The sequence below is a fragment of the Puma concolor genome, chromosome B4 (genome assembly GCF_028749965.1).
Source record: "Puma concolor isolate L17-30 chromosome B4, mPumCon1.1.hap2, whole genome shotgun sequence".
Classification (NCBI taxonomy): domain Eukaryota; kingdom Metazoa; phylum Chordata; class Mammalia; order Carnivora; family Felidae; genus Puma; species Puma concolor.
In genome coordinates this window covers 64,468,330-64,488,164 of record NC_141673.1, presented here as the reverse complement: position 1 = coordinate 64,488,164, position 19,835 = coordinate 64,468,330, and the positions used below count along the sequence as shown (strand labels likewise).

The 19,835-nt window shown below is 41.4% G+C and overlaps 1 protein-coding gene across 9 annotated transcripts in view; it reads left to right on the top strand.

The window, feature by feature from the left end:
• The window catches only part of SCN8A (sodium voltage-gated channel alpha subunit 8), a 180,314-nt gene that overhangs the window by 122,979 nt on the left and 37,500 nt on the right, over positions 1–19,835 (top strand). For all 9 annotated transcript variants that reach the window (XM_086713355.1, XM_086713360.1, XM_086713357.1 and 6 more), the window contains 3 exons: positions 9,019–9,151; positions 14,856–15,094; positions 18,449–18,622. In XM_086713355.1, the coding sequence (XP_086569481.1) occupies positions 9,019–9,151; positions 14,856–15,094; positions 18,449–18,622 (546 nt within the window). The remainder of the gene's footprint in view (positions 1–9,018; positions 9,152–14,855; positions 15,095–18,448; positions 18,623–19,835) is intronic.

Sequence of the window (19,835 nt, the reverse complement as noted above, 5' to 3'; positions counted from 1 at the left end):
GAGGCTGAGTTCTAAAAAGGCAGAAGCTCCTGACTTTAAAACGTTGTGAATTCTCCTCTTTTCCTCCCCAACAAAGTGAGACCAAACAAACAAAAGAAATAAACACCTCCACTTACAGGAATAAAAAATGACCTGAGGAGATAGAGAAGGGGAAGGAAAGAGTATGTGATCTCTCCTCTGGTCCTCGGGTCTCAGCATGGTTGAAGGAGGAAGCCCTCTCCCTACCTCCCAAGTGATGAGAACTGAGTAGCTAAGCCAAGAGCAGAGACATCCCTGACAGAATCCCGAGGAGATTCTGCAGTCAAATGCTCTGCCACTGAGCTATACCCTCCCCACCCCCCACCTCCCACTATCCCAAGGAGATTCTGGAGGAAGGGCTACTCTGAAGCTGCTGTACATGGGAGAGCCTTCAGTTGGCTAGAATCTGGCACAAGAAACAATAGCCAACAGCGCTGATGGGAATGTAAAATGGTGTGACTGCTTTGGAAAACAGAGGCGGATTCTCAAAAAAATTAAACATAGAGTTACCATATGATCCTAGGTAAAACTGAAAACAGGTGTTCACACAAAAACTTGTACATGAATATTCATAAAACCATTATTCATAATAGCCAAAAAGTGGAAGCAACCCAAGTAAGTGCCCATCAACTGAGGGATGGATAAATAAAATGTGGCATGTCCCTATTATGGAATATTATTCAGCCATAAAAGGGAACGAGGTTTAGATACATGCCACAGCACGAATGAACCTTGAAAACGTTATGCTCAGTGAAAGAAGCCAGGCACAAAAGGCCACATATTACTGTATATGGTTCCATTTCAGTTTTTTTGTAATGTTTTTATTTATTTTTGAGAGAGACTGAGAGAGCATGAGCAGGGGAGGGGCAGAGAGAGGGACACAGAATGGGAAGCAGGCTCCAGGCTCTGAGCTGTCAGTGCAGAGCCCCGTGTGGGGCTTGAACCCACGAACTGCAAGATCATGACCTGAGCCAAAGTCAGACACTTAACCAACTGAGCCACCCAGGTGCCCCCACATGGTTCCATTTATATGAAATGTCTAGAAGAGATAGATCTATAGAGACAGAAAATAGGGGGATTGGCTGCAAATAGGTACTGTGTTTTTCTTTGGTATGATGGAAATGTTCTGGAATATACTGTAAATATACTAAAAGCCACTGAATTGCACACTTTGAAACCATTAAAATGGCGACCTTTATTGTAATGTGCATTTTATCTCAATGTTGTAAAAGTTGAAAAGAGAAACAACAGCCCAGACTTTCAGTCCCAGCTTTCAAAACCTCACCCGGGGAGGAGGGATTTCAGGAACTACCCATCCGTCTTGGATTCCTGTGTACCCTGGTTTACTTACTACAGATTTATTTTTCTCTGGATACTGTCTTAGCCCCCAGTTAGTGCTTAGCACTTTGAAGTAATGTTCTTCATAAGTAGTTTTAGTTTATATCATCTCAGGCAGCTAACAGTGATGAACACATGTTTGCTCCCTCTCTCTCCATTAATCAGTCACATCTGATGAATACAGAGAGACTGCGTGTTCTGACGATGACCAGGCCATATATAAAATAGGACTTTCACCCACGACGTGCCCGAGAAACCAGCCCCCTTATCTTTGGTAAACAACCCAGGCAGCCAGCCTGCCGTAAATCACACTAGTAAGGAAGCCAGTCTGCTATCTCTTGTGACAATCCAGGAAGGTATGATACCTTCTATAACAATCAGCCCCAGGTGGTCAGGGCTTGATTAATAACTGATGAGTTCCCTAATTTTTGTTTCTGTGTTCACCTTCGGACCCACCCGAGAAAGCCAAGTATGCACCCCTAATCAGTCACCTAGGATGCCTTGCTTCTAGTTAGCCCAGCTGCAGCGCCCTCATGCCAACAGCCTTGAAGTCCAGGCACACCTGAAGCCTTCCCTTTTTTCCACGTGAAAGCTTTCCCACTCCCCTGCCTGCCTTTGCGCCTCTGGCGAAACGCATGTGATGGTGGCTGACTCCCCATCTTAAGCTCAGAATAAATAGCCTTTGCTTTTCTCACTTGGTTGATCTTCCTTTATTTCCATAACACAAATAACATTTTCTACGCATTTACACACTCTTTCGTATTCTTCTCAAAGGAATTCTGCACGATCAATATCGCAATAGTACACTGGGTAACCCTCACCCAAGAGTTACCAAAGGTGTGGGAACAAAGGTGGTGGAACAGGAGCTGTCTGGCCAGCTGAGAATTGTCCCCTAAGCCCCTTTGTACCACAAGACTCTCCCAGAAAAGTACATTTTCCTACTCGATCCCCTCACCTCTCCGAGCAGCCTCTTCTGACATGTATCAACATAGATTAGTTTGCTTTCATTTTCGAGGACTCATGCAGTAGGTCTTTTTTTATTTGGCTTCTTTCACTCAACAAGATGTTTTTTCGAGCTACGTGCATGTTGGGTATCAGTAGTTCATTTCTTGTTATTGATGAGTATTGATTGATTGGGTCCTTCATTGTATAAGCACACTCCAAATTGTTAGTCCATATTCCTGTTGATGGACGTTCACGTTGTTTCCAGTTTTCAGTAGTATGAAGAAGCTTGCTGAGAGCATTCTCGTGCAACTCTTGGCAGATAAATGTTTTCATTTATATTGGATAACTACCTCAGAATGAAATTCCTGGGTCGTATGATAAATGTATGTCCAGCTTTGCGAGAAACTGCCAAACAGCTCTCCAAAACAGTTACACTATTTGTTTTTAATACTCCTACCAACAGCGTATTAGAGTTCCAATTGCCCCCCATCCTAGCCAACATTTGGTGATATTAGTCTTTGTTTTAGCATTTGAGTAGGCATAAACTGTTGCCTTACTATGCTTTTAATTTGCATTTCCCTGATTAATGATGGTGTGCATCTTTTCATGTATTTACTGGCTTCTCATAGATCTTTCATTAAGTTGCTTATTTAAATCTTTCGCCCATTTTGATTTTTTTATATGTTATGGATACAAGTCCTTTATCAGATACATAACCTTTTAATTTTGATGACATCCAATGTATCAGGGTTTTTTTTTTCTTCTAGGAAAATTTGCCATTACCCCAAATTGTGAAGTTATTTTCTTCTCTAAATTTCACAGTTCTGGGTTTTACATTCAGGTCTCTGATTCAGCTCGTTAATTTTTGTGTATGAAATTAGAAGGAGTTGACTTGGATGAATATCTGGTTTTTCAGTACTGTTTGTTAAAAAGACTTTTTGGGACGCCTGGGTGGCTTGGTTCATTAAGCATCCAACTTCAGCTCAGGTCATGATCTCATGGTTCGTGAGTTCGAGCCCCTCATTGGGCTCTCTGCTGTCAGCACACAGCCCACTTCGGATCCTCTGACGCCCTCTCTCTGCTCTTCCTCTGTGTGTGTGCACACTCTCTCTCCCTTTCTTCTCTCTCAAAAAGTAAAACATTAAGAAAATGTATTAATACAAAAAAAAGACTTTCCTTCCTTCACTGAACTGACTTGGCATCTTGGTCAAAAATCAACTGATGTACATGTTTGGGTCTGTTTCTGGATTCTATTCTGTTCCCTTGATCTATTTGTTTATGCTTATAACAATACTATGCTTGTCTAATTACTGTAACTTTATAGTCTTGAAATGAGATAGCATAAGCCTTCCAAACAAAAAATATTTTAAAGATCATGAAACAATCTCTTAAGAGATTAATTTGCTTTTCAGATCTTTTTAAAAAGATTATTTTGCTATTTTTTGCTATTATTTTGCTATTTTGCTAGATTCTTCACGTGTCTTTATATATTTTAGAGTCTTTTTTTTTTTTTGTCAGTTTCTTCAGAAGAGCCTAGAATTTTTATAGTGATTGCACTGAATCTATAGGTCAATTTGGGAATAATGGGCATCTTAATTATATTGAATCTTTCAATCTGTGAATGTGGTTTTATTCTCGTTTATTAAAGTCTTCTCAAGTTTCTCTCAGCAAAGTTGTATAATTTGTAGTGGAGGTCTTACCCATCTTCCGTTAGATTTATTCCTTGGTATTTGTAGTATTTGATACTGTTGTAAAAGGTATAATTTAAAACCTTTTTATTTTCAGGTATTTGTTGTCAGAACATAGAAATACAGTTAGTTTTTGAATGCTATGACCTTATAAATTAACATCTCAGTTCTATTAGGTCTTTTTGTTGCAAATTTCATAGGGATTTTACATGCACAATAATATTTTCTGTGACTAACAGCAACAACCTTTATGCTTTTTATTTATTTTTCTTGCTTTATTGCACTAGCTAGGACTTCAGATACAAAAGCATAGAGATGATGAAAGCAGATATTCTTCCTTGTTTCCATTATTCTTGGGAAAAGATTTAATGTTTCAGCAAGAATTATAATGTTGGCTATAGGTTTTCATAGATATTCTTTATCAGATTGGAACTGCCATGTTCTATTTGTGGCTTGCTAAGAAATTTTATTATGCAGAGGTGTTGAATTTTATCAAATGTTCTTTTACTGCATTTGAGATAATCAGATATTTTTTTCTCTTTTATTCTGCTAAAGTGATGAATGACATTGACTTTTTTTTTCTAACGTGAAACTAGCTTTCCTGGGATAAATCCTGTTGGTCATGATGTATTATCTTCGTATATATTGACGGGTGGTATTTTCTCAAGTTTTGTTAAGGATTTCACATCACCGTTCATGAGGAATATTGGTCTCTGATTTTCTTTTGTTGTAATGTTTTTTGTTAGGTTTAATATCAGGGTTATGTTAACTTTATAAAACAAGTTGAGAAGTATTCCCGTCTCTATTTTCTGAAAGAATTGGTATTAGTATTGGTATTATTTCTTCTGTAAATGTTTGATAGAATTCACTTGTAGAGATATCTGGACTAGAGTTCTCTTTATTATAAGGTTTTTTTTTATTAACAATTTCTAATGTGGGCTATTTAGATTTTCTGTTGCTTCTTCTATCAGTTTTGATAAGTTGTATTTTGATGTTTGTTCGTTTTATCCAAGGTGATATGACTTGAAGTTGTTGGCAATTATTCTTCCTTTTTTTTTTTTTTGTTAGGTTAGCCCACTTAAATTTTTGGGTTTATTTATTATGATACTCTATCTTATTATACTCTGACTACTATAAATATTTTACAGAAGCCTCCTTTCTTATGATGGTTCAACTTAAAATTACGATATATTCTTATTATCCCAATAATGCCTGTAGGAGTTGTAGTAATGTCCCCATTACTATTCCTGAAGATGATAATTTGTGTTTTCTATCTTTTTTTCTTCATCAGTCTTGCTAGAGAATTATCAATTCTATTAATCTATTTTTAAAAAACATTTGCCCTTTGTAATCGTCTATTGTTTGTCCATTTACTAATTCACTAATCTCCACTCTTTTATTATATTCTCTCCTCTACTTACCCACAGTTTAATTTGATCTTTTTCTTATTTCTTAAGGTGGAAATTTAGAGCATTGATTTTACATCTTTTATAGCAGTTAGTGCTGTAAAATTTTCTCAAACCATGGTGTTAGCTGCATCCCATAAATCTTAATGGATTATTTTCATTATCATCAAAGTATTTTCTAATTTCCTTTGTGATTTTAGCTTTGATCTGTGGACTTTTAGAAGTCTGTTGTTTTATAAACCTAAGGAGATTTTTCTGGATGTCTTACTGTTACCACAAGACTTTTCAGTGGAACCAGTTCCTTGGATCTGTGGTAGATGCTGTGGCCTGTGTAAAAAGGTGACATAATGAATTCTCTTTTTACCCTGTAAGATTCCCTAAGTACGATCTTTGAAACTTCCTTTTCTTGGTGTCTTCTTTATTTCTTTTTTGAAACTTAAGATATGTTCTATAACATGCCTTAGTATGGAACTAATTTTAATGTTGTTATAGAGGTTGTCACCACATATCCCTGTTACAGTTTATTTTCATTTTACATAGAAAGATATAAATAATCATTGTTCCATCTTAATACTAAGTTTGGGGATAAACTTCTCTTTATGTGGAGTTTTTAATCCAAGCTGAAAATTATTTTAGCTTTCAAATAGATACCACTAAATAATAATCTAATGATTTGACTAGTTCCTTTAGACAGCATTTTTATTAACTTTGTTTAAGGTTAATGTTACTAAAGTCTCAAGAATTTATCTCTTGTTATATCCAGCAAGTCCAGAAAACAGTAAGATATACTTAGAACCAAAGCAATTTTTTTAAATATATGAAATTTATTGTCAAATTGGTTTCCATACAACACCCAGTGCTCATCCCAAAAGATGCCCTCTTCAGTACCCATCACCCACCCTCTCCTCCCTCCCACCCCCCATCAACCCTCAGTTTGTTCTCAGTTTTTAAGAGTCTCTTATGCTTTGGCTCTCTCCTTCTCTAACCTCTCTTTTTTTTTTTTTTCCTTCCCCTCCCCCATGGGTTCCTGTTAAGTTTCTCAGGATCCACATAAGAGTGAAAACATATGGTATCTGTCTTTCTCTGTATGGCTTATTTCACTTAGCATCACACTCTCCAGTTCCATCCACGTTGCTACAAAGGGCCATATTTCATTCTTTCTCATTGCCACATAGTATTCCATTGTGTATGTAAACCACAATTTCTTTATCCATCCATCAGTTGATGGACATTTAGGCTCTTTCCATAATTTGGCTATTGTTGAAAGTGCTGCTATAAACATTGGGGTACAAGTGCCCCTATGCATCAGCACTCCTGTATCCCTTGGGTAGATTCCTAGCAGTGCTATTGCTGGGTCATAGGGTAGATCTATTTTTAATGTTTTGAGGAACCTCCACACTGTTTTCCAGAGCGGCTGCACCAGTGTGCATTCCCACCAACAGTGCAAGAGGAGAACCAAAGCAGTTTTGAAATGCAGTTTCATCCTTCCTTGATGAATCAGCCAGTCCAGCAGATCTTACAGTACCTTAAGAGTCAGCATTATGAAAATTACCTACCATGTACTGTAGATCCACAGAGAGCAGCTCAGTAAAAATTTAGAATGAATAAATGCCAGAAACAAGAATATCCACCGTATGGGGCCTGTGTTCATTTTTAGACGATTGTCATTTTTAAAATGTAGGAGTCTAATCGGATTTATTAGGTGTCATGAGTATCAGGCTGGGAATTGGAGCAGAAAGTGGCTCACCAGAGAAATGTATCTTATTATGACCTGACATAATGGTCAACAAGTTGTTACATTCGCGGTTGTTTGTATAGTAATACAGCCAGGGATTCCCAAGGAAATCAGTTCTTTTTCTTTTCCGTTTCTTCTGTAGCTCTGTCAGACGAACAGAACAAAACCCAGTGGTAAACCAAATGTCTGAATCCGTGAAACAGCTTGATGAAACGCTGTAATAAGATAAATTATGATGTGCCAGATACTTTCTTCTGTACGGTTCTTAAAATCGAAACATACCTAAGGACAGAAAGCCTTTCGGATGTAGCTCTCCAGAGACAATTATTTTCTTTTCGAAACAGCTAGTGTCATTCTGGTACTGATCAGACTGACTTTTCTAGCTTCATATAAACATGTATCCTCCCTGTCCTCTGAGAAATGGTGTCTGTCTTCTTGCCTTCACAGTGGAAGGGACAGCCAACATTACCTGGATGATGTGTTATAGTGGACGGCATGGTTACTTGAAAGCTAGCTTTTAATCCACTGCATTGAGCCTGACCTAATGTAGCATATGCAGGTTGGCACAGAGAGCACAGGCAAGGGACATTAAGAAACGCTGTGCTATAATCTCCCCTACCAGCATTCCCCACAATGGAACTTGTAAAAAACCGTTTGTATGACACACTGATGGTGTTTTCTGCCCTTTTTGTTTGGGAATTTGGACATTGCAGGTTAACTTACAAAGTAGACTGTAACAAGGGCAAGATAAACATATGTAGCACTATATATTTAGTTAAAATAGTGAGGGATGCCTGGGTGGCTCAGTTGATTAAGTGTCTAACTTTAGCTCAGGTCATAATCTTACAGTTCGTGGGTTAGAGCCCTGTGTCAGGCTCTCCTGACAGCCCAGAGCCTGAAGCCTGCTTCGGATTCTGTGTCTCCCTTTCTCTGCCCCTCCCTCACTTGTGTTTCTCTCTCTCTCTCTCTCTCCCTCTCTCTCTCTCTCTCTCTGTCTCTCTCTCTCTCTCTCAGAAATAAATAAACATTAAAAAAAATTTTTAAGGGGCGCCTGGGTGGCACAGTCGGTTAAGCATCCGACTTCAGCCAGGTCACGATCTCGCGGTCCGTGAGTTCGAGCCCCGCGTCGGGCTCTGGGCTGATGGCTCAGAGCCTGGAGCCTGTTTCCGATTCTGTGTCTCCCTCTCTCTCTGCCCCTCCCCCGTTCATGCTCTGTCTCTCTGTCCCAAAAATAAATAAACGTTGAAAAAAAAAATTAAAAAAAAATTTTTTTTAATAAAATAACAAAACCATTACCATATTTCTTTACCAGGGCTTAGGGGAGATTTGGGGTAGAACTTCAACCCCATTCAGTTAGGCCCAGGTTTGACATTTAGAGGTGACAGTTTGAGAGAGTGATGGTGCCCCTGCCCATGAAGGAAGCAACATCTATAGCATTCAGTGTGATCAGGGACTTGGCCCTTTAATGAAATGTTGAATAGAGGTGAATTCGACTTATTTTATCATGTGGTCAAATTCTAGCCAAATGCTGTGGATATGAGACTGAGATGGGAAAACTCAGGTTCTCCTTCTGATGTCATTGCCCCGGAAGATGTGGTCTTTGCACCGGGTGCATGGAGTTGACCGGACGAGGCGTTTGGGTCCCAGCCAGATTCTTTGGTTAACTGTAGGTTTGTACAAACTTAACCTGGTCATCTCATCTGTAGCGCTAAGGATGATCCGTGGTCATGTTTCACTCTACTTCTTGAGGTTAATAGGATTGTAGGATCAAAGTAAAAAGATGTTACAAAGAGCATATGTTTGTGCTCACACTCTGGACAATTTGTCCAGTATGACCCAGCTTTAACCTTTATAAGACTTTACTCACCTGATTTACTCTTGTTTTCAGGCTACAACTGAGGTGGAAATTAAGAAGAAAGGCCCTGGATCTCTCTTAGTTTCCATGGACCAACTGGCCTCCTATGGACGGAAGGACAGAATCAACAGTATATTGAGTGTTGTTACAAATACACTAGTAGAAGGTATGTGCCCTTGATGTCAGCCCAGACCACCAAGATAAAAATACGTCCTGTGCACGATAAATATAATCCCTGTCCCTTGGCCTGACTTTTGCAAAAATTGACTCTGAACTTTAGGAATAGTCTACTTGTTATAGAAACCAGCATCCCATGTCTGCATGCAGAGAATCAAATAAGGACTTCAAAGCTGCTGCCAGCATTGTATACAGATAGATAAGAAGTATGAAGGAATGACATTTAAGAGTGAGCTAGCAGATCTCAAGAAGAGTGTAGTTGTCACGAGGGGCCAGCAGGGTGATATGAGGCACGAAGGATATAGACTGAAGTGTGAAGATACGAAATAATGGAATCCCCCTCCTGCCCTCTACCCCAAAACATACCTTCCTCTTTTCCTTTTTAGCACCCTACAACCCTTTTGCTTTTCCCTGAAGGACTAATGTACTGTGCATTTTGATTGCACCTAATTCTGCCTCTCATCAAACACCCCCACATACCCATAAATATATTTGATGTGTGAATAGGTAAGCTGAAACCCCTCTTATTCCGGCGCTCTGTGCCACAGGAAAAGAGCAGCCACTGTTGAATCATAGCCTATCTGCAGGAGTGTCGCTGTCAGTGCCTGAACTTCGTATTAGGTGGCTCCTCCGTGACACAGCCTGGCCCGCTGAGGGATGTCAGGATTCTCCATTACACCACAGCCCCCCAGCGGGTGTCCCATCTGTCCGGTTGTGGTCTGTATTCTAGGCTCCCCTTTCTTTCGTCAGACGTAGATTCCATAACTGGGTTTTCTCCTACAAGATTCTGACTGATCCTGCATGAAGCCTCTTCTCTTGATTCATGTTGCTTTAGCTGAGCTGTCCCACTGTAGATCCAGAATATTCTTGAAGCCTCAGACTGCTGTTCTTCAGAGTTCAAACCCCCAGGCTAACCCCACAATACCCAGAGCCCCTCCTTTTGTAAGGAGAGTCAGAATTGTCCTGGGGTCCTTGGAACAAGTTATTTTTTGAGTCATTTAAGCCCAATACCACTTCTACTCAGAGAAAAAGAGTTCAGCAGGGGCGTCTGTGGTAAAGGGAGAACCCCCAGAAAGAAAAACCCTTCGAGTGTTTCCCTTCTCACATGTGAGCAAGGAGTTAGACTATACCTGGACTAATCTTGAGACTGTATCAAGCCAAAAAGAGTATTGAATTAACTATTACCAGCTGCCTCCACACTTCATTTATGTCTGTTTTCTTTAATTCTCATTGAGGTCGTTGTCTGAGAGAGCATCTTTAAACTTTGTGGTTTATACTTTGAGATTATAGGTAAATAACTGCAGAGCATAAGAATTGCAAGCTAAGGGGCTCCTCCTGGGTGGCTCAGTCCGCTAAGCGTCTGACTCTTGATTTCAGCTCAAGTCATGATTTCACACTTCACGAGATCAAGCCCCACGTCAGGCTCTGCACTGACAGCATGGAGCCTGCTTGGGAATCTCTCTCTCTCCCTCCCTCCCTCCCCCCCCCCCCTCAAAATAAGTAAACTTAAAAAAAAATCCAATCTAAGAAACACTAGCTTAAGAACCTTGGCTAATTTTATTCTTCACTTGGAGACAAGAATGGGATTTCTCTGGGAATCTGTGGAAGTTGAGAAAGACAAATGAACCCCCTCCAACAGGCATATTTTATTGCTGGCAAAGACGTCAGAACAGCAGAACTGTTGCTGTAGAGCAACAATTTTGTAGTTGATTACTACAGTGGCCTAGCGCAGGGTCTAGTCAAGGTCAATGCTTAAGAAACGTTTGTGGGGGGGCGCCTGGGTGGCGCAGTCGGTTAAGCGTCCGACTTCAGCCAGGTCAAGATCTCACGGTCCGTGAGTTCGAGCCCCGCGTCGGGCTCTGGGCTGATGGCTCGGAGCCTGGAGCCTGTTTCCAATTCTATGTCTCCCTCTCTCTCTGCCCCTCCCCCGTTCATGCTCTCTCATGTCTCTCTCTGTCCCAAAAATAAATAAAAAACGTTGAAAAAAAAAATTTTTTTTAAATAAAAAAAAAAAAAGAAATGTTTGTGGGGCTGAACCTTGCTGTGCTTGGTCGGTGCTGCGGGCTTCCTGTCAGAGGCCTTGGTGCTTCCATTCCTCTACTGAGTTGGATAGAAACACTGGAGTGGTAGCTCTGCCTTTTTCTTCTCCTTTTTCTCCCTCTTCTCCCTGTGCTCTTCCTTCCCTTCCTGTTCTGCTATACTCATTCTCCACCCTCCACCCACCAGCACACACATGATAAAAAATAGACGCAGGGGTAGCTCAGGGGAGAGAGACAGTCATAGTTGTGTTCCTGAGTAGGAAGCTGTCCCAGCTTTTTCTCCCTTTTCTAAGTCCTAATGCTCACATAGCCTTTCACTGCTCAGACATTCCACTGTCCCCTCCCCTAGTATTCAACTCGCTTTGTTAAAGCCGAGGAGACAGAACTGCTATAAGCAAAGAACAATGAATGGCTGGAACTGAAGAATTTGAGAGGGAGTTGAAGGGCGTTAAGAAACTCCATTCCTATTTCACCGCTGGCCCCTCTGTGTTTAATGATTGCTACAGCATTAAAAGCCAGCGTTGAATGAATAATTGCTCCTGCTTCTCAGACCTTCAGTTCGGAAACTCTGACATTATTTTAATTTTTGGATTACCAAACCAAAGAAGCAGGCTTCTACCTACCGATGGCTTAGAAACCACAGTGGAGCATTCCAGAATCATGTAAATAATGAGAAAACCCTGCCTGCTGTGTGTCACACCTAGCCCGTTGGCAGACATGCTCACGCGGATCCAGTAAAGTCAGCAGAATTCAGTCAGCAGAGCCATCAGCTTGGGGATATTTCAGAGGACTGGGGGTAGGGTGTGGGCAGAGAGCAGTACGGTCTCACTTCTCAAAGCAGCGAGGCTGTGGGAGGCGGGGAGACCGTTGGCGAAGTAAGAATGAAGACGTGATGATAGTTGGCATTCTTGGTTCTCAGGTAAAACAGGTTCAGAAACTCCTTATAGAGGCAACTGGCCATAGCTGTTGCTGCCATGATTCGTTGATTCACTCTTTTGTTCAACTGACAGGCAGCATCCATACGATTGCTTATTTGCTATCCGCCTTTCCTGGTGTGGCTGTAAGCTCTGTGAGGACGGGGGCTCTTGTTCACCAGCAAATTCCCAGTGCCTCTTACACTGTAGGTGCCGAAACCTTGTTGAATTGGACTGAGAGAAGCCCTGCCTTCAGAAACCTCACAGTCTGCTAACCCCACCATCTTGGTGGAATTGCGAGGCCCTCTCTGAAAACACCTCCCAGTGCGCCTGAGGTTGAGACTACGGTAACCCCTCTGAAAATGTACAGCAGCAAAGTACGGGGAACCCCACAAACCTTTGGCTATCTCATCTTCCCCCAGACCAGATTCTTGGCCATGTCGGGCACGTGGGGCCAGTAACAGTTTACAAGGTTGCACGTCACTCTTTAAACCTTTACGTTCACCTACCTGATCTTTTCTAGCTCGTAAAGTTCCACGTTGTCTTACTGTTTGTGGAACGGAAAAGATCATCCTGAGATCTTACCTGAGACAATGTGGATATGATCCCTAGTATCCCTGTAGGAATCTCCTTCGTGCCCCGTAGGGTAGGGAAACCCCTCTTCAGTATCTGGCAAAGACTGGGAGCCTAGTGCACTCTACAACAGTACAATTGTATCTCCTGTCAGAAACGTGAACAGTCGCTGCCTCAACCTCCACGTGACAGTGAACAGCAGACATTTGGAGAAGGGAGGAGATTAAAAAAAGGAACGGAACCAAATTTCCAAATATGTCCTATAAGAATTTATGGAAATAAGAGAACCTTTTCATTTTCTTTTTTTGGTTAGAAAACTAAATTTACCTTGGGAAGGGAGGGAGTTCTATGAGGAAGAAGCCAAAGCAAATTTTCTTCACAGACTTCCTTTCCCACGCAGACTCCCACGTGGCGCTTACTGTGGCCCTTAAATCTGAAAAACCAAGGCAACCATTTTCTTAGCAACCAGGGAGCCAATCAAAAACCCAACCCAAGCACCCCATCTGAAATAAAGCCATCACCATGGGTACCATCCAGCTGGTTGGCAAAAGGGAAAGTAGACTAATTTCAGGCAGCCATCTTGTTCTTGGTGAAATGTTGGGAAACTTTTATTCATTCCCTGAGTGATTCGATTTGGTCAGCAGAATTGCGTTGGGGTGTGGGATGGATGCGGTTATATCCAACCCGTGGAACCAAGACCTGGCCTCTAAGCATTATCATGCTGATGGGTTTTCAAAACTACATCTCTTAAAGAACATCCTCCTAGATCAAGGTCCTTGGGCTATTGTAATCCAAGCTGTTCTAATTCCTACTTAACTTGAGGAGGGCTTTGTTACCCAGGGCCTCCTGCCTAGACTGTTGTGGCTGCCAGCCGAATGGCTCTCTGCCTTTATGTCTAATGGTCCTTTTTCATCTTCATTTTGTGATGACCCTAGAGGTCATCTTGGTCCGGTGATATTCCATCCGTGTCTATCAGAGTCCCAGGATCCTGGGGAAGTGCCTCAGGGAAGGAAGAAGTCCATCGGGCTGAGCTTCAACTAGAGGAGTTCCTGGTTTATCTGTGTCATATATTGGGGGCCACATAAGATCTTGTTTGAGACCAACCAGTTCTGTTTCTAAAAGAGAAAGAAGACAAGAAAAAAGAAAGGGGAAAGAGATGGAGGAAGGAAGGACGAAAACAGAGAAGGGAATGATGAGGGTGAGAAAGGACAAAAGGGCCAGTGAGAAGGAGAAAAGAAGAGAGGGGGGACGAGAGAGAGGAAGGGAGGGAAGTGGGGAAAGGAGTGAGAATCCCATGCCCAACTCGGTCGTGAATTGTGAACTCATTGACTTGCACTTCTGCGGGAACGTAAGAGACACACTGCACATAGTAGCCCGGCGGCCAGTGCTGCTTCTTTTCTGCTGCGAAGATAATAATAATAGCAAATGCTTCTCACTGTATGCCAGGGTGTTCCAAGGCACTTTATATATATATCTTAGCTCATTTAATTCAGCAGATTGAAGTAATGTACTCAGGTTCCCACAGTTAGCAGTGTCTGAGCTGGTATTTGCACCCAGGTATGTCTGGTTTCAGAGTCTATGCTTTTGATTGCTTCTCTGATAATAATTTAGTGGTACAACGTATAGTGTAATACCTGCCATTTATTGAGGACTTGCCTTGTGCCAGGCACTGTGCTGCCTGCTTTACGTCCATCAAATCATGCAGTCAGTAGATGAGGATTACAGGACTCGTGTCGTCCTATAGCCTGTATAGTAAGTGTCATTTCAGATGAGGCAACAGAAGAACAGAGGAATCGGTAACTTGCCTGACATCACACGTTGTGAGTGTTGAAGCCAGTTGGACCAGGGAGTCAGACTCCAAAGGCCAAGCCCCTAACCAGAATGCTGTGCTCCCCAAATGGATGGATCACACTCTAATTTACAGCTAGATGTTGTTAACAACGAAATGACCCGGTATTTCCCATGCCTCCTCTTTGCCTTCAAGAGAAATGAAATGGAAGCGGGAGGACCGCACAGTTAGGACAGTCAGCACTCAAACCATCTTTCTTCTCGTGGTTCATAGCAGCGATTACCTTAATGACTCAGTGAGGAGGAGGAGTGGCTCTTTGAAACCCTCTTTGTTTTCTCACCGTGATCGAGGGCCGCCTTTGTTCTTTACTCACTACAGAACTGGAAGAGTCTCAGAGAAAGTGCCCACCGTGCTGGTATAAATTCGCCAATACTTTCCTCATCTGGGAGTGCCACCCCTACTGGATAAAACTGAAAGAGATTGTGAACTTGATCGTTATGGACCCTTTTGTGGACTTGGCCATCACCATCTGCATTGTCCTGAATACCCTGTTTATGGCAATGGAGCATCATCCTATGACACCGCAATTTGAACACGTCTTGGCTGTAGGAAACCTGGTAAGATGGAACATTCTCTCCTGATTTTATGATCTGAACATGTTTTGCCTGTAGGACATCTTTTTCTGATACTGGAAGCTGGAGCTTAGTTGAAAAGAAAGTAATAGTTAATTGGAAGACAAATGCTTCCACATATGGCGCAGCCCCAGCCACTTCTGCTCACTGTTGTGATCCCGTGGCTGTTTCCTCTTTCTGCAGAACTTTCAAGACGTCATTTAGGAGCTGTTGGCAGAAACCCAGGCATGGTGACAGAATGGGAGGCATGGTGCAGTGGGTTGGTTTTGGCAACCTGAGCCAAGGACTTGGGGAGTTTTTTTCTCATTCCCTTTCTCACATTGCTGCCTGCAGTGTTCCCGCACACCATTTCCCCTTTCACCTTCAGTAGCAGGCGCCACAAAGTATAGGGGAGCTCTTTTGGTGCATTAAACGTAACTATAAATTTGCCTGCACGGTCATACCTTAATTATCCATATGGGGCCCATCTCGGGGAAACTTTTAATTCCAGGCTGGTTTTCCCCTCCTGCCCAACTTCTGGGCTCTAGTCCAGTTTCTACCGTTAGTTGATCTGTGCCAGATTTACTTTCATGTTAGCTTAAGTCATATATTTAACTTATTACATTATTTAGAAGATAAGAATGAGTTGGTTGTTTTTTGTTTTTTGTTTTTTAATAGGTGACACAGTGTATTCCAAAGTCAAATAGTTGTGATTTGGGGATTGTCTGTTTTATTTCTTTAGTCCAAAAATCAGGAGTTGATTGAATTTTGATAGATGGGAAAGAATTAGTTGGAAAGGATCCTCTAGATCTCCTGGGCTTCATTATTCCTTAGGAGTTTCACCACAAGCAAGTCAAATCTAATTGTTGCCATTTAACTTGAGTACGATCTCTGCCTGATGTCTGTCTGTGTCTCTCTCTGTCTCTCTGTCTCTCTGTCTCTCTCTCTCTCTCTCTCTCTCTCTCTCTCTCTCTCTCACACACACACACACACACACACACACACACACAGTTTTTACATTAAGTCCAAATAAGCTATTAAAGTGTTATAAAATCATTTTGAGTTCTGATGATGAAAACACATGTGACAAAGGAGACCCTTTATCTGGTTAGTCCTTGCAGCCCATCATGTTCCCTGGTACACATCCAAGATAATTCTGTGGTCTTTCCACTCTGCATGTCTGAGTCAGGGATCCTTGCATCAGGCTCTGCACTGGGCGTAGAGCCTGCTTAGGATTCTCTCTCTCTCCTCTCTCTCTCTGTCTCTCTCTCAAAATAAATAATAAAAGCAAATAAAATTTAAAAAATAAAAAAAAGTAATTCTTCATACCTCAAATAGTTACAATTTATTTTTACCCAAACCCCAAATATTGGCAGTACACTAGGTTGAAATAACATGCTTGCCGACCTCTGTCACGGGCATTTCCCCCAGGCCTCTGGATGCCATTCGTCCCATTGAAAGGCAGCAATGTGTCATTGTTGATTTTCTCTTAGGAACCAGAGTTCCCACAGTATAAATATTGCATGGTCAGTTAGCCAGTGCTTACTGTTGAGCATTTCCCGTGTGTTCACCAGAACCAGTGGTGAATTCAGTCTCTATTTAGCGTGTGAAGCAGGCTACCATTTCTATGTAGAGAAACCTTCCATGGGTTTATGCCGAGGGTAAAACGTAATCAGGGATCGATTAGCTGCCCTCACTTAGAGTGATGTTCCCTCTGTAGATACTTAGCGCGCACTGTGAACTTTGATTTTTGCTTCGCTGGATCTCTTCAGGGAAGATTCTCTTTCAGTTTTAGAATACCGCATCTTCAATTTAGAAAAGCGGGGAACCATGGAAAAGTACAGGGACGTAAAACCTTGCGGGCCATGCATCCATTTTGATTTCTGTCACGCCATTCTGTTTTGTTATTGCTATACATTCATTGAGTCTCTTTCCCAACAGCATCTGTAATCTAAGTATTTTTCACTATTTTCAATTCTGTCTTCAGACTACATCTTCAAAGTTTTCCTTAAACTCCTTCGTTTGTAAAATTGGTAACCAGGTAGTTGCAAGGACTAATTTATTACGAGTTTAAAACCCATTACGTTAAAGTCCTCCTCTAAAATCATAATATTCCGTAAGAGTGGGGTGTTACATGGTTAGCTTAGAATGAGGGTACAGCTCTTGTCGAGACTGGCATTCATGGGATTTTACTTTCTTACCACGTGTGATGTTATTAAGTCCTGTGGGAGGCCGAAGGCACTGGGAAACACAGGGTGCTCTGGAGGGTAGAAAAGTGGGAGTCAGGTAACTCAGGGAACAAGTCGTTCTCGTACCCAGTAAGCTCTCAATCCAGTTATTACGTCATTGATTATCACATTTAAAAAATCAAAAGGAAGCGCGAAACTGTCCGGCAAGGATATATTCCTTGAGGATACATTCACCCAATAGAATTTTATGCAACTTCGTAGCAACATGGACTGAGTTGTGGTAAGTGAAAAACAAGACCCAAGGTATTATGTACTCTACGATTTTGCAATTCTGTCAAAATATACACACATTGGGGGAAAAAAAAAAACAAACAGAAAGGGAATACATAAAACTGATAGTTGTGTGCAAGATGGAGACTCTGGTTTTTTTCTGTATTTTGCACACTTGTGACAATGTTCTGTTGCTTTTACAATTTAAAATAAGAAACCCTGCAGCGTGTGTCTAAGTTTGATAAGACACATAATATCAAATCAGGGATACTGTATTTTTTAATATAATTATAACTCAATTAATGATTTTTTTTTAAGGCAAATGTCCCAAGCACAAACATTCAAAATGACTGCTGACCCTTTAGAAGGAGTCCCCTATGTGGTATTCCTATTACTTAAAATCATTTTGTTTTTTTAATGTTTATTTATTTTTGAGAGAGAGAGAGAGACAGAGTGCGAGCGGGAGAGGGACAGAAAGAGAGGGAGACACAGAATCTGAAGCAGGCTCCAGGCTCCAAGCTGTCAGCACAGAGCCCGATGTGGGGCTTGAACTCACAAACTGTGAGATCGTGACCTGTGCTGAAGTTGGACCCTTAACTGACTGAGCCACCCAGGCACCCCTGCTTAAAATCGTTTTTTAAATGCATTCTTGTACAGTGTAATTTGGGTGGTTCTAGCAATGACGATGTAAACATTGGGACTGAGTGCTTGATTCACGAGGGAGACAAGACTATCCTTTATCGTGTGGTATAGCCCTGGGACATTGAAGGATTGGTGTCCTCAGATGCACAATTTAGTAAGGCTGGGTCTTGAGGCTTCTTGGACATGTATTCAAAGATAATGATAAAGGCATTCTCTTTCTATTATTTCTTTTTCTTACCCCCTGCCTTCCCCCCTTTAGGTTTTCACTGGAATTTTCACAGCGGAAATGTTCCTGAAGCTCATAGCCATGGATCCCTACTATTATTTCCAAGAAGGTTGGAACATTTTTGACGGATTTATTGTGTCCCTCAGTTTAATGGAACTGAGTCTAGCAGACGTGGAGGGGCTCTCGGTGCTGCGATCTTTCCGATTGGTATTCCATGTTTCTCCAACTTCTTTTTACATTTCCTGTCTTGAACCTACTAAAAAAATTTTGCACAAGTTAGTCTGATGATTAAAAGAATCCTTAGCTATATTCCGCTCACAATTCCAGTTGGTGATTTATTGGCTTAGATACTAAAATCTTGAAAATTTTTCTGCTAAACGCCTAATATAGAAGTTAGTTTTTAATTTCAATTAACAAACAGAAATCCATTTTAGGAAGTTCCTCAGAAAATAATGGTTAATCTGACAGATGAAAAAGAAAGACTCTCAAGGACTATTCTGAGGTCTAAGTTGGATTTGGTAATAAATCTGTTTCTTCGTCTGAACTCTCCCCGAAATGGCAAGGATTTCTCCTTGTTCAGAGATGTGTCTCATTTCTTCTATCATGGTGACCCCTTCCAGAAAATGAGAATGAAATAATAACTTTTAAAACTATATTGAAATTAATGGTTGAACATTCAGGTTTTTTCCTTAACACTAGCTGAGAAAGATTCTGTAATATGTTTGAAGAAGTTAATGTTAAAATTACTAAAATGACTCTGACAGAATAGTTAATGATGTCCTCAAAAGAGCTTCCCATAAGCATAGGCATAAGTGATGTCCTGATTAAGTCCCTTAAGAAGCTGAGTTACTTTGAGGGTATCCCACTCAAATAAAGCATCAGAACTGGGGGGCTTAGGTTTTTCTCTTCCCATTGGAAAAAATTACCTAAGCACCTGTAACTGAAAGGATTTCAGGTTTTTTCATCAGGATACTCAGCATATTTAAGAAGGAAGATTGGAATAAAATGGAACTATTTTTTTTTTTAATTTTTTTTTCAACGTTTATTTATTTTTTGGGGGACAGAGAGAGACAGAGCATGAACGGGGGAGGGGCAGAGAGAGAGGGAGACACAGAATCGGAAACAGGCTCCAGGCTCTGAGCCATCAGCCCAGAGCCTGACGCGGGGCTCGAACTCACGGACTGCGAGATCGTGACCTGGCTGAAGTCGGACGCTTAACCGACTGCGCCACCCAGGCGCCCCTAAAATGGAACTATTTATAAAACAGAGGTCTCACTCAGTCCAGGTCACACATAGCATCTGCCCGGTCTCTGGAACCTCTGCTTACTAGTCTGTGGTTAGGATCCAGCCCACAGTAGACTTTTTGAAAATAGTTCTTATAATCTGGAATATGAGATGAAGGAATAAGAGTTAGAAGCCA